This window comes from Microtus oregoni, unplaced genomic scaffold (genome assembly GCF_018167655.1).
Source record: "Microtus oregoni isolate MIOR12 unplaced genomic scaffold, Mior012 000000F_ref0000247, whole genome shotgun sequence".
In the NCBI taxonomy this organism is placed as follows: Eukaryota; Metazoa; Chordata; class Mammalia; order Rodentia; family Cricetidae; genus Microtus; species Microtus oregoni.
Window position 1 is genome coordinate 21,977,399 of NW_024543059.1, and position 13,106 is coordinate 21,990,504.

Below are 13,106 nucleotides of genomic sequence, written 5' to 3' on the forward strand. Positions count from 1 at the left end.
CTTTTATTATTCTATTAAAATATTATACTTCACAATATGTTTATATGTATTTAAATTTTATGTTAGCATTTAATATTATAACAATTTTTAAGTTGCTTATTAAATTTTGCTAGTATTCAATTCTGGAGAACATTTATCCCAATAGTACATTCCAACTAAAGATTTTTTCCCATGTTTATATTGCTTTCTGTGTGTTTATGATATGTATATGTGTCTGCGCATTTTTCTTTGTACTTTTAAAATTTTTGTGTTTATTCTATAATTACAGCATTTCTCCCTTCCTTTCTATCCTTTAAGCCTTCCTATCTGAATTCACACTCTCTGAATTCATGCTCTTTCCTTTTATTGTTATTGCATGGATATATATATTTTGATTTGCATATCCATTTATGTATTCCTAAATATAACCTGCCCAGTCCATATAACGTTACTTGATGGGTATTTTCAGGGCTGATCATTTGGTACTGAACCATCAGTTGCTGTGCTCATCCCTGAGGAATGCAGCCTCTACTGCTTCCAGGCTTTTGCAGTTGCCTGTAGTTCTTTGTGTAGGATTGAGGCCTCATGGGATTTCCCTGGTCTGTTTTGGCATGTTGGTTGGTGTAGTCTTTGTTCAGCTCATGGTTGGACAGTCATGTTGGTGAGCAGCACTCTCTGTGAGAGCCCAAGACCACCTAATACAATCCTCAATGTCATACCTGAGAAGATCTCTTTGAGTTGGTGGTCAAGGCTGTCCTTGGGCTTCACAAAATATCCTGCCTTTTGCTGTTGCCCTTGGCTGCCCTGTACATGGAAGTTAAGTTCCTATTTCTAAAGACACACCATACACTTCAGACACAGGGTCCAGAAGCCACTGAGCTGGGACTTACCTAAATGTTTCCTTCCAAAGAATTAGCTCTTTATGGTACCTGAAGGTACTATGCAAGCTTCCAAAGGATGAAGGCAATCAACAGTCTACTTAGATTTGACACCTAAGAACCACTTCAACAGCCAGCGTGGCACAGTAAGCCTAAGGGTGCATTAGTGGCATAAATACCTGGTAGTAACCAACAGCTCTCTGAACAATGAAATTTCCTTCCCAAACCAAAGAAAGGAAGCATAGAAATAAATGTAACAGAAGTTCACCCAGAAACACATGACCTGGCCAGATCTGGGAATCTTTGAATGTAGCTCAGAGGTCTAGGTTCTGAAAAATCAGCAAGCTGACATATACGGCAAACGACAGCATTATGCATAAGCAAAAGGCTTCCCACACTACCCAAAGCTCGCCGACTTAGGAAAGACTGAATCAGACCTCTGTTAAGACAGGCCTTGGCTGAACAGTGATAAAGCCCACTCACTCTGTGTTTGCTTAATACTGGCAAAGCACTTCCAAGCATGTTATTATGTTGGAGTCAAGCAAGCACATTGGCCAAAATAAATAAATAAATGTACAACAGAGAGATACATAGATAAGGACAGTGACCTGGGGATGAAAATATGTGATACTTGACATGGCAGTGACGTTTTAGCTTTGTAAATAGATTTACTCTCTCCACACACAACCAAAATACACAACAGGTGCTGAAGAAATTTGTGCTTAGGATCTCAGATTGCATGAGTATAGTCTTCAATCAGCTACTGAGAATTAGGAAGTCTCCTAAAACCATGGGCCTCTCTTTTCATTGGGTAAAGATAAAACTATCTCAAATTTGGTGTTTAAGTAGTATAGGGACCCACAGGTGTGAGTCTGTTCCACCTTGATTGGAGGTCAGAGAGTTTGAGCTCATTGTTGACAACAGGTGTAGCTACAAATGAGAGATTCTCACCTAGGGTGTGGTTAGCAAGTATTTTGGGTATAGAGATGGATTCACCCCATCTGGACCAAAGGTTGGAGAATTCGAGTCTACTCCTTGTGTCATGTTGACGAAGTCTGCTGCCTTCCCTCTCCCCTTTTGGAGTGAAGTATATAAGCATGTGGAAAATGAATGTGGATTCAGTATCCACTCAATGTCCCTCCCAATGTTGTTCTATGTTTCTGCCTCTCATTTTTCTTATATCTCTGTTCCTTTTGCTTAATAATTTGAATCCTCACGCTCCTACCCTGGAACGTACGAGTTATGTCAAAGCTTATCTTCAACAAAGTAGGACTTTCCATACTGCCAGAATTTTAATTGGAGATTGCTTGATCAAAATAAGATATACTAGAATATATTGCCTGTTACTCTGCCACATAAATTCACATTTATGTTGTGGAAATAAACCTACAAATTATTCTACAGAGCAGTGGCTCTCAACCTTCCTGATGCTCCGATCTTTTAATACAGTTCCTCATGTTGTGATGGCCTCCAACCATAAAATTATTTTCCTTGCTACTTCATAGCTGTAATTTTACTAATGCTATGAATCATATTGTAAATATCTGATAGGAAGGAGATCTGTGAAAGAATCGTCCAATCCCCCAAAGGGGTTACGACCCCAGGTTGAGACCCACTGCTACAAAGGAACTATGAGAAGTACTTTGAGTTCTTGTTATTGACCAGCTCTATTAAGTTCATGGGGGGAAAAGTTCCATTGTCACTTTGAGCTCCCCTTTCCTTCTCTGTGGTTCTGATTCAGCTGCTGGTGTGACTTGGCTTCAGTCAGACACTTTGAGGACTGGTGTTGGAGTTTTTCTGTTTCCATTTGGGTAATTGTTTTGCCGCCAGATGTGAAGAATGTCTGAAACCATAATATAGATGGGAGGGCCACTAGTGTCCTTGGCTCGGGCTGTTGCCTGTGACTGTCCTGTCATAGCCATAATGATTTAGAGAGACAGTGCTTTTTCCTGCTCATTTAGTGAGAGCTGGGGTTTGAGGCAAGGCATCAGAAGGATTTGTTTTGCAAAGAGATTGAATGTTTACTGTGGCTTTGCATAACCAGGAGTGTATTCTTGCAAAGACTTTTAGTGTATCTTTCTCTTTAGTTGGTACACAGCAATTATGATATCTAATGTGTATTGTGTGATATTTTCATATGCAATATAAAACGACCAGACTTACACTTTTTTTTTTATATTGGGGATATTCAAAATCATCTCTGCTCTCTATTTGTGAACACTTAATTAACTGTTGGCAGTCATATTACCCTGCTAGGAAGCTTACATTTTTTAACTTGCAGTTTGTTGGGTGCTTCTGATAAGAGCCTTTGAACTTAAGACTTGAGAGAAAATGAAACATTTGGGTTTGCTTCAAATATCCTTTGAGATAAGGGAAGTTGGATTATATTAAGTATTCAAATAGGTGTGTTTATCTCATGGGGCTTTTTTTCAAATGTAAGTCCTCTTTGAGTTTCTTCTTTTAGCGTTCCTTACTTCTGAAGTACACACTGCATATTGTAGGAATTGTTTTTCTTGTCATAAAGGAGACCAAACTCCAGTTAGCAGTGGACCTTAAAAACCAGCCTTCAGGCCACAAGCCCAGAGAAACCAGACAACAATGAAGACCCCAAGAGAGACACACATGGATCACAAAGTCTCCTGAGTGAACTGGGAGCATACAAGACAGGGCAAAAGGGGAGAGGAGAGGAAGGAAGGGGAGTGGAAAAATGTATAGCTTAATAAAAACAATTTTAAAAAAAGACAAAAAAGAGAGCACATTAGGTTTTTGTTGTTGTTGTTTGTTTTGTTTGTCTGTTTGCTTGGTTAGTTTTCCAAGTTAGGGTTTCTCTGTGTAACAGCTCTGGCTATCCTACAACTTGCTTTGTAGACCAGGCTGGCCTCAGATTCATAGAGGTCCACCTGCCTCTGTGTCTTGAGTGCTGAGATTAAAGGCATGCACCACCACTCTGAAACACATTGTTTTTCCCTCTTGACAAAGTTTTTGTGTGTGTTTATATGTTTGTGATTCAGTATATTTGATTCTTGTTGAAATGATGGGCAAATGCTTTTACTTTTTTGATAAAAGTTATTAAAAATAGTCCTGTCTCCAGATAAGATGGAATGCGGTAGATAGGGAAGAAGATTATCAATGGGATTCCTCTGAACTAGACTTGCCTTAGGCTCTACTTCTTAGAAGCGTGCCATTTCTGTGACCAGACCGGGCTGGCGGAAAGATGCAGATCATTTCAAAACTAGACAAAACACGAAACTTGGAAGTGCCATTTCGAATGACGGCTTTACCAGAGAAAGGAGCCGTTTTCTGCAACCCATTGTTTGCGTGCTGATCACTTTGTCATCCCTGGATCTTTTTGGGTTGTATATGAATTGTAGAGATAGTTTATTAGCCATGAAAAAAAATTCTGCTGTATTTTTATTGTCATTGTATTAAAGGCACAGCGCTTGGATTTAATGTGTCCAATAGTGATGTGTTTAAGCAGAATCGGAAAACAGTTCTGGAAAAGAACGGATTTAGAGAAGTTACATAAGCTGATTTTAAGGCTGAAGGCTTCCCTGGCCTTCAGTACAGTATAGCAGCGGAAAGTGAGGGTTGTGTGGGTTAATGGAACAGCACAGACAGTCCAGAATTCCTCCCCTCACAACTTGGACATGTTTCATTGAGATAGGAGCTAAGTAATTCATTAGAGGGCTGTGTCCTAATGATAGGGTTGGAATAAATCATCATCTGGGTATAAAATGAACTTTGACATAAACCTAACAGTGTATGCAAAAATTTTATTGAAATAGGTCATAACTCCAAATGTAAACCTAACAGTGTATGCAAAATTTTTATTGAAATAGGTCATAACTCCAAATGTAAAATAACAAAACTCCTAGATGGAAATATTGGAGATCTCCTTTGTAAATTATCTTTAGATTCTTAGATATGAAACCAAGTCAGTTGCGTAAGATCTCTTCAATGTTATCATATTTTTAAAAGTTAACCCTTGATGATTGAGAACTTTTGATCTTCAAAGGATATTAATAACAACATCAAAAGACAAGCTACAAAATTGGGGTAAATATTTGCAAATTGTATGTTCAACAAGGTTCTTATATTCAAAATATATAATGAACTCTCATAAGCCCAGAGTAAAAGAGCAAATAATCTTATACTAAAGCAAACGGACAAAACTCTTGAATAGACAGTTCCCCAAATTACATATAAGCTAGCAAATTAATGCCTTAAACCATTTTCACTATCACACACCAGTAGGAAAATGAAAATTTAAAACCATTCTAATAATTACAAAAAACTGAAATAAAAATACTAGCAATGTCAAATGCTACAGAGGACGTGAAACAATTGAAATCCTCCCAATTGTTAGTGGGGGGGGGGGAGAAAGGATTCATGTAACCACCCAGGAAACATTTCCGATGATACCAGCATTCACTTGCCTCTTTACCCAGCAAAAGCATTGCTGGCCATTTACCTCAGAGAATGAGCGGTAGTTCTCCACAAATTTATAACACTTTTATCGAAAGAATTTGAGACTAGAAAGGCCCCACCTGTCCTTCAAGGAAAATCAGTCTGTGATGTATACACACAATGGTGTACTGCTCTTGGAAATCAAGAGGTAATCCGCTGCTGACATGGCCCACCACTTAGGTGAATCTGTGTGTGGCTTGAAAGGAACCAACCTGGAAAGTTAAAGTTACATGCTGTGTGATTCCCTCTGGGAGATTCTTGAAGACAGAGCTGTTGTGATGGAGAATAGATCCACGGTAATCAGAGGAAATGAGTTTCCCTGACAGTGTTCTAATGGTCCCTAATGCCCTCTTCCATCAACCTCCCTTGATCCTATCCAAGGATCTGTTTGTTGGCACCAGGCAGGTCAGCTGTGTGGATGATAACAATGTTTTCCCACATGCCGCTGGTTCTTCAGGGGTATGTTTTTAAACCCCAGCACCACTTTATTGCGTGTTTTTTGTTTTTGTTTTATAGATGCAAAGATATCAAACCTCTCCTTTATGGGAGCACTTAATGCCGCTCATAGTTTCTTCTCAAAACAAATAGATTTCCCCATCAGGGTGTGCCAGTCTCCTTTATGGACTTAGATGCTAAACAGCGATTGCCAGGAAGTTCTGTTGCAAAGCAGATTCTTGGGAACCAGGTTCATCTGATATAGTGGGCTTAATCATTTAAATATCATGCAAATTGTTAAATTTTATTATAGACATTTCAAACAAAATTTGGCTTAATGACCTCATTGGTGAGTCCACTTCCGATTATACAAGGGCTTGTTTGAGATCCCTGTAGACCTGGGAGTGTGAATGTATAGGTCTTCTCTGTTGGCATACCTCTGACTTCCCCACTTTTATTAATGTATGAAATCCCTCATGCCTCCTACAGCCCTTGCAAATGTCATAAGAGTACTTTGTTATAGCCTATTCCTAGAGTGATTTGTCTTCTACTGTGCCCACTGAGGTCATGGTCAAGCGCATCGCTCATTTCTTCCTTGTGCTGTGGTGTTTCTCCAGATTTCTCCTGGCATTTATGTTGCTCCCAGAGATCCAAGGTCACTGTTTTTGCTCAGAAGTTACTGGCCTCCTTCGTCATTGTCATGAATTTTCTTTAGAATTCGCATATATTTTAATGAGATTCGTTCTTCTCCCCCAAGCCCCTCCCATATTCTTCCCACTCCATACCCATCCAACTTCATGTTATTTCTTTCTCTAACCCCATGGTTCTCAACCTTTTAAGGCAGTTTCTCATGTTTTGGTGACTCCCAACCATAAAATTATTCTTTGTTGCTACTTTATATCTGTAATTTTGGTACTGTTATAAATTGTAATGTAAACATTTGTTCTTCCACTGGTCTTAGGTGACCCCTGTGAAAAATTGTTTTGCGTTTTGACTCTCAGATTGAGAACAAATGCTTGAACAAACAAACAACCCCTCCTCGCAACAAACCATGCTAAACCAAAGCAAAAGAAATCACAGACAGACACAGACACACAAGCACACATACAACAAAACAGCATGGAATCTGTTTTGTGTTGACAACCACTCCTGAACATGAGGCCTACCTTGGAGTGTGGTTCATATACTTAATGTTACTTCATTGGAAAAAACCGTTTACCCCCTTCCAGTATCCACATATTTCAAATAGCTTCTTAGGTAGGGGTTGGACTTTGTGCCCACGTCCCCTTCTTCATGTGTGCCTTTGTGAATTTAATTGTGCAGGTCCTGTGTAGTCTGTCACCATCTCTGTAAGTTCATATGTCCATCAGCCCATGCGCCTGAGAAAGACACAGGCTCAGAAAGACAAATAGTGCATAGTTTCTTATATTTGGATGTTAGCTTTTAAGCTTCAGATATGTGTGATTTACTTTGTGTATTTTACTTGCATTGCATCAAAACTTTCTGTTATTTAAGACTGTTTTTTTTTTTACTCTGTGCCTCTTTGTGGTTGATCAGAATAAGATTTATTTAATGTTAAGAACTGTAGCTGGTTGTAATTAGTATGGAATTTGGATACGATATTCTTCTAAGATATTGCATTTGTGTTGTGCTGTCTCTCTCTCTCCCTCTCTCTCTCTCTCTCTCTTTCTCTCTCTCTCTCTCTCACCACTGCCTGGTCTGTAAGGCTGATCAGTGCAGCTGTTTCACTCTCTGAACTTCAGGCAAGCTTTATTTATTAAAATACAAGTGAAATATCGCTACAGACAGGAGTGTACCTGGAGCTCATTAGCAGACCGGTGCATAAGTGAGTTGGTGAGTTCCAGGTTCAGTGAGAGACCCAGACACAGAGTGGCTAAGGAAAACACCTGAATGCTGGCTTCGATACACATGTTCACACACACACACACACACACACACACACACACACGCACACACACACACACCTGACATTACACAGGAAGATGGTACATTCGTCGTATGGATTGGCATGTACAAAAGGTTCCATTTGAGCATAGGTACTCTCTTATCATCTTTGATGTCTGAACACATTTCTTTTGGTAACTACATCAAACATCACCCAACCTGCAGTGTTTAAAATACCCATTCCCTTTCCAAGTCCAGCAAATACTAGGTGATCCTCCGTTTACAGAAGTATATATAGTGCCCCCTTGTTTATGGTGAGGAAATGCTACAGCAATACTCTGGCAAGTGTCTTAGCTTTGCTGTCCTTGGAGCTGAGTAAGTGCTCTGTCTGTCCAGGAACCTTACATTCAATCCAATCATCCCATTTATCACTTTTCTATTCCTGATGACTTAAGTATTTTGTCTCTTAAAAATGCTTTTTGTGATGTTTGTGAAATTACGACCTTACTGCTTTCTTTCTCCTTAAGGAACCAAGAGTACATTTTTTGCATAAGTTCCCTTCAGGTCTGCCTTACACTGCGAGAAGGCTATGTTCTCTCTTTGTGCTCTGTCTTACAGGAGCCGCCGGCGGTTTTGCAATAGAGGAGCACTCTTGAGGAGTGGCATTCTTGATTCTTCATGCAGTCATGGATCTGGAGAAACCATCTGTCTGGGGGTCATTAAAACAGCGGACCAGACCATTGTTAAGCAACCTGAGCAAGAAGAAAGTTAAAAAGACCGCAAGCAAACCCTTGGACTTAAGGGCGAGGCATCACCTGGACCGGCGTCTTAGCCTCTCGGTGCCTGACCTCCTGGAAGCAGAGGCCTTGGACCCTGAGGGCCGGCCCTACTCGGGACCTCAGTCATCCTACACCTCGGTACCCAACAGCCTGTCCACGGCAGGCATTGTCCCCAAGAGCAGCAGCAGCTCCCTAAAGCAATCTGAGGAAGAACTGGACTGGAGCCAGGAGGAAGCAAGCCATGTACTCGGGGTGGACACCGACTCAGAGGATATCTATGCCTCTTTTGCGGAGGAGCGGCAGGCATCCAGCCAGAGTGGCCTGGATCCGCACAAACATCCCCTTGGAGAGGATGCTCCGGAAGAGACAGAGGTGAGACCTGGGCACTTCCCAGCTTTAAAATAAACCATGTTTTTAAGATACATTCATTGTCCTTGGGAAATTTGGGTAACAGTTATTTTGTGGTTTTATTGGATGAAGAGAATATCATTTACAAGAATTTAAATTAATGTACTATTGATTTTACTGGTGTTCCCATTTGTTTCAGGGCTGACCTCTATGTTTTTCAAAGCCAGCACAAAAGAACCTTCTAGAACCATTTAAAGCTTTAAAAGCCCTAGTGGATGAGGTTTCTTTGTTTCATCTCCTGGCAGAGAAATTGAGCACATAACTTTAACCTTTTTGTTCTAACCCTCCCTCCTCTTCCTGCCTCCCTTCTCTTTCATCCTCCCTTCTCTTCCTCATCTCCCTCCTCCTCTTCCCTTCAAGAGGAGCGGCAGTAATGAGAGCAATAGAGCCTCCCTCCCCCTAGCATTGCTAAGTCAATCAGACTCCTAGACAAAGCATGCACACTGTTTTTTCCAATCTAGACTTTGTAGACAAAGCATGCAGACTAGCTTCTGAGATAATGTGCGTCTTCCTCTTTGACCACCAGAGCCCAAAGGGTGCTCTTTCCTCTCTGGTAGCAGGTCTGGGTAAACTTGTACACCAGTATGGACACTCAGTTTTGAGACATTCTCTTACTTCTCTGAACAGGAAGGTGGAATCGGGGATCAAACTTTGATTGATTAGCGGTTGTAGCAAAGCTTTGGCATTCTAGGAAGGCTAAGTACCAGCATCATGCCAAGGTTCATGGATCTGGAAGAAGAGCTTGAATTCAGCCACCAAATTCCTAAATCCTGATCCTGATTTGGATGACCAATTTAATCAGCTAAATTGCATATTTTTATTTCTTTAAATTCATCTTAATGATGTGGAAATAGTTTCTAATGTTGAAGAAAGAGGCCAATACTTTATATATTCCATATTAATCTTAGAGTTGAATAAACATTGATTCTTCAGCTGAAGGATCTGGTTTTTCTTTTAGAAGAAAATCTGTTGATCACACAGCATGTCTGGGTTTCCTTGGGGCATGAACTCTGGGAATGGAGTATGATGTGATCATGTTCTTTTGAACATGGTTACTCACTAAAGGGCTCAGCTTTTTTTTTTTTATTTTGAACTTACCATTAGGAGATCCTGTTTGTAAATTTTTTATGATTGTAAATATTTGTAAATTTGAAATACATTTTCACTTTACAAAATGCTAATGCAAGCAAGGGTGAGGGGTTATCAGGAGCATGGGCAGCTTACCCATGGCTTTGACACTGAAAACATAGATGTCCTTCCACTCTCGGAATTGTCAACGTGTTTATCATGAGGTATGACTTAATGAAATCAATACATTTTTCTGGAGAAAATACTCTAAATATACTCTTCGATAAGATGACGGGGTGTGGGGAGGAATAAAGGTGAAGGGAATAAACAGGATGTGAGAGCATGCAACGGGAACATCTGCAGAGATGCTCAGAGCAGCAACAGCAGCAAATGGGAGAAAGAGGCTTAGCAGAAGAGGACTGGGAGAAGAGGACTCCACCAATCTGACTTTGATCCTTAGCGTCATGTGTGCTGATCGCTCCTGGAAACATGGCCTTAAGTTGTGGGACTGGAAGTCATTGTCTCCTGGAATGGCCTCCACACATACATTGCTGGCAGCACCACCATTATCTGTCTACTAGCTCAGGCTTGGAAGCCTTTTCCCCATCCCTCATCTATTTCCTCTTCATTTCCCTGGTAGTCTCCTCTTCTGGAAATCCTTCATAGCCTTCAACAGCAGGTGAAAGTTCCCTCCGCTGAGGCGTTTTCCTACCTTTGCACCCTGCATGTTCATCCTGCCTTCATTTTCATAGCAGTGTGCTTTTACTCTGCTGGGAAGTACCTTCTGTCTGCTTGGGCAGGAGTTCGTAGAGAGTACTATTTACTTACACCTTTGTAACTCCATGCTTACACCTTCATTTAAGCTCAATCACCTCTTCAATGCCCTGTCTCCAATACAGTCATATGGGGGACGGAAATTCAGCATATGAACAGAGTGAGGTAGACATACCCCAATTCTTAACAACAACTCTTCTCCCAGCAAAGCCTGGACATTCAAAATGAGAGTAAGGAGAGGGGGAGTTCCTGGGCTCTGCCACACAGTGCCAGCTCCCAAGGATGGTTAACCTTGATTAACAACTTGTTAGGACTCTGAATAATCCCAGAAACAAATCTCTAAGACTGTCTTCCAAAGGGTTCCTATATCAGGTTAACTATGATGATAAGGCTGACTCTAAAGATAAGAAGCATCATAGCATGAGCCAGGGACAGACTAAAAGTGGAGAGGGATTGGAGCAGAGCATCGACATTCATCACCCCCTGCCTCTGGTTGCAGCCCCACGGTGATGTGCTACTTACGGCACCGTGATTTATTTGCTTGACATGACTATGGCCTTGGACTGTGAAGCCTTGAACTGCTTGCTTAAGGAGTTCTTCTCAGGGTTTGTCACAGCAATCAAAAGTAATCCCTCTATTACTTAAATAAGTGTCAACATACAACACACGGAACGATGCATCAGTCAGAATGGAGAAGTTATGTAAAGGCAGCTAGGTAACCTTGGGCGAGCTCACAGAGAAGACAGCCTATGCCACAGAGCATAAAGGATTCTCATTTCATTAGACAGGCCAGATCCCATGTAGAGATGAACAATGTTAGTCCAAAAAAAATGCATCAAGTTCTCATCTGCAGTTCTGCCCTCACTGAGAGATGGGTGTTGACATAAAGGCCATTTATGGAAGCCATCTACACATCGCACTGGGACTCATGGGCAGCAATCTTCCAATTCCTGTGTGATTTCTCTCAAACACTAACTCTACCGTGAGAACGGACCTAACAACTACCATTCACCAGGGTGACTCTGCCATACACATTTCTCCCAACAAGTTAACAATCGTGTTGATTTTGATCTGACTCCTAAGCACCATGATAAAGAATGGACCCTTTATTGAAAACATCACGCTACAGAAGATAACATTGTTAATTCTCACTGTAAATTAGTTGTTATCTCCACCTGTAACTTATGACTCTTTTATTAGAGTCAGTCTAAAGAGTCAAATGGCCGCAAGGTAGCCAATGGCAGAATCTCACAGTCTGCTGATTTCAAATCAATGACACATTTGCACAGAGACAGCTGTGCCAGGCTCCAATTTGCCTCTTTTTTTTTTAACCTACCTTCTCTTCCTATAATAAGTTTTTCCTCTCTCTACAAACTCCTGCCCAAGCAGACAGAAGGTACTTCCCAGCAGAGTAAAAGCACACTGCTATGAAAATGAAGGCAGGATGAACACGCAGGGTGCAAAGGTAGGAAAACGCCTCAGCGGAGGGAACTTTCACCTGCTGTTGAAGGCTATGAAGGATTTCCAGAAGAGGAGACTACCAGGGAAATGAAGAGGAAATAGATGAGGGATGGGGAAAAGGCTTCCAAGCCTGAGCTAGTAGACAGATAATGGTGGTGCTGCCAGCAATGTATGTGTGGAGGCCATTCCAGGAGACAGTGACTTCCAGTCCCACAACTTAAGGCCATGTTTCCAGGAGCGATCAGCACACATGACGCTAAGAATCAAAGTCAGATTGGTGGAGTCCTCTTCTCCCAGTCTTCTTCTGCTAAGCCTCTTTCTCCCATTTGCTGCCGTTGCTGCTCTGAGCATCTGTGCAGATGTTCCCGCCGCATGCTCTCACATCCTGTTTACACAGATAAAGCCCTGGATATTTTTTTTCCCTACCATGTCAAGACATATGGAGAAGACAGCTATCTACAAGAAGTAAATGACCTTATTAAGAACAAAGTTTTCCTTGATCTTGAACTTCAGGATCCAGAACCATGAGAAATCAACTTGTATCAAGTCTCCTAGTCAGTGAGATGGCGCTGCAGAAGCCTGTGGTGACTGAGGTAGTGTCTATTGGTCTTTCTCAGGAGGTGACTTCATTGCTCTTGCCCCTGAGACTGGGAACAGAGAAGATGGGCAGAGAACCTTAGGATACTGAAGAGCACCATTCCCCAACATATTTATGTATGTCATCAGTTGTGTTGAAGATTTCCATTTTTGTTAAATTGCAACCTTCTGGTGACTAGCCATGTAATTTTTCTTCTTCAAGCATTTGTGCAAATCTGTAGAGATTGATACATGATAGTAGATATATGGATGAATATGCTCATGAGTCTTTATTTGCTATTCAAGCTAACGGCGTCATGAGGTGCTCTGGTCACCATTAAGAGTCTCTGTTGGGTTGGGGATGTGTTTACACCTT

General features: G+C 41.2%; 1 protein-coding gene across 1 annotated transcript in view; it reads left to right on the plus strand.

The window, feature by feature from the left end:
* Window positions 1-13,106, plus strand: part of Mctp2 (multiple C2 and transmembrane domain containing 2) — a 221,977-nt gene that overhangs the window by 38,204 nt on the left and 170,667 nt on the right. Inside the window, exon 2 of the mRNA XM_041638380.1 lies at window positions 8,283-8,815. Coding sequence (XP_041494314.1) covers window positions 8,351-8,815 — 465 coding nt within the window. The 5' untranslated portion in view covers window positions 8,283-8,350. The remainder of the gene's footprint in view (window positions 1-8,282; window positions 8,816-13,106) is intronic.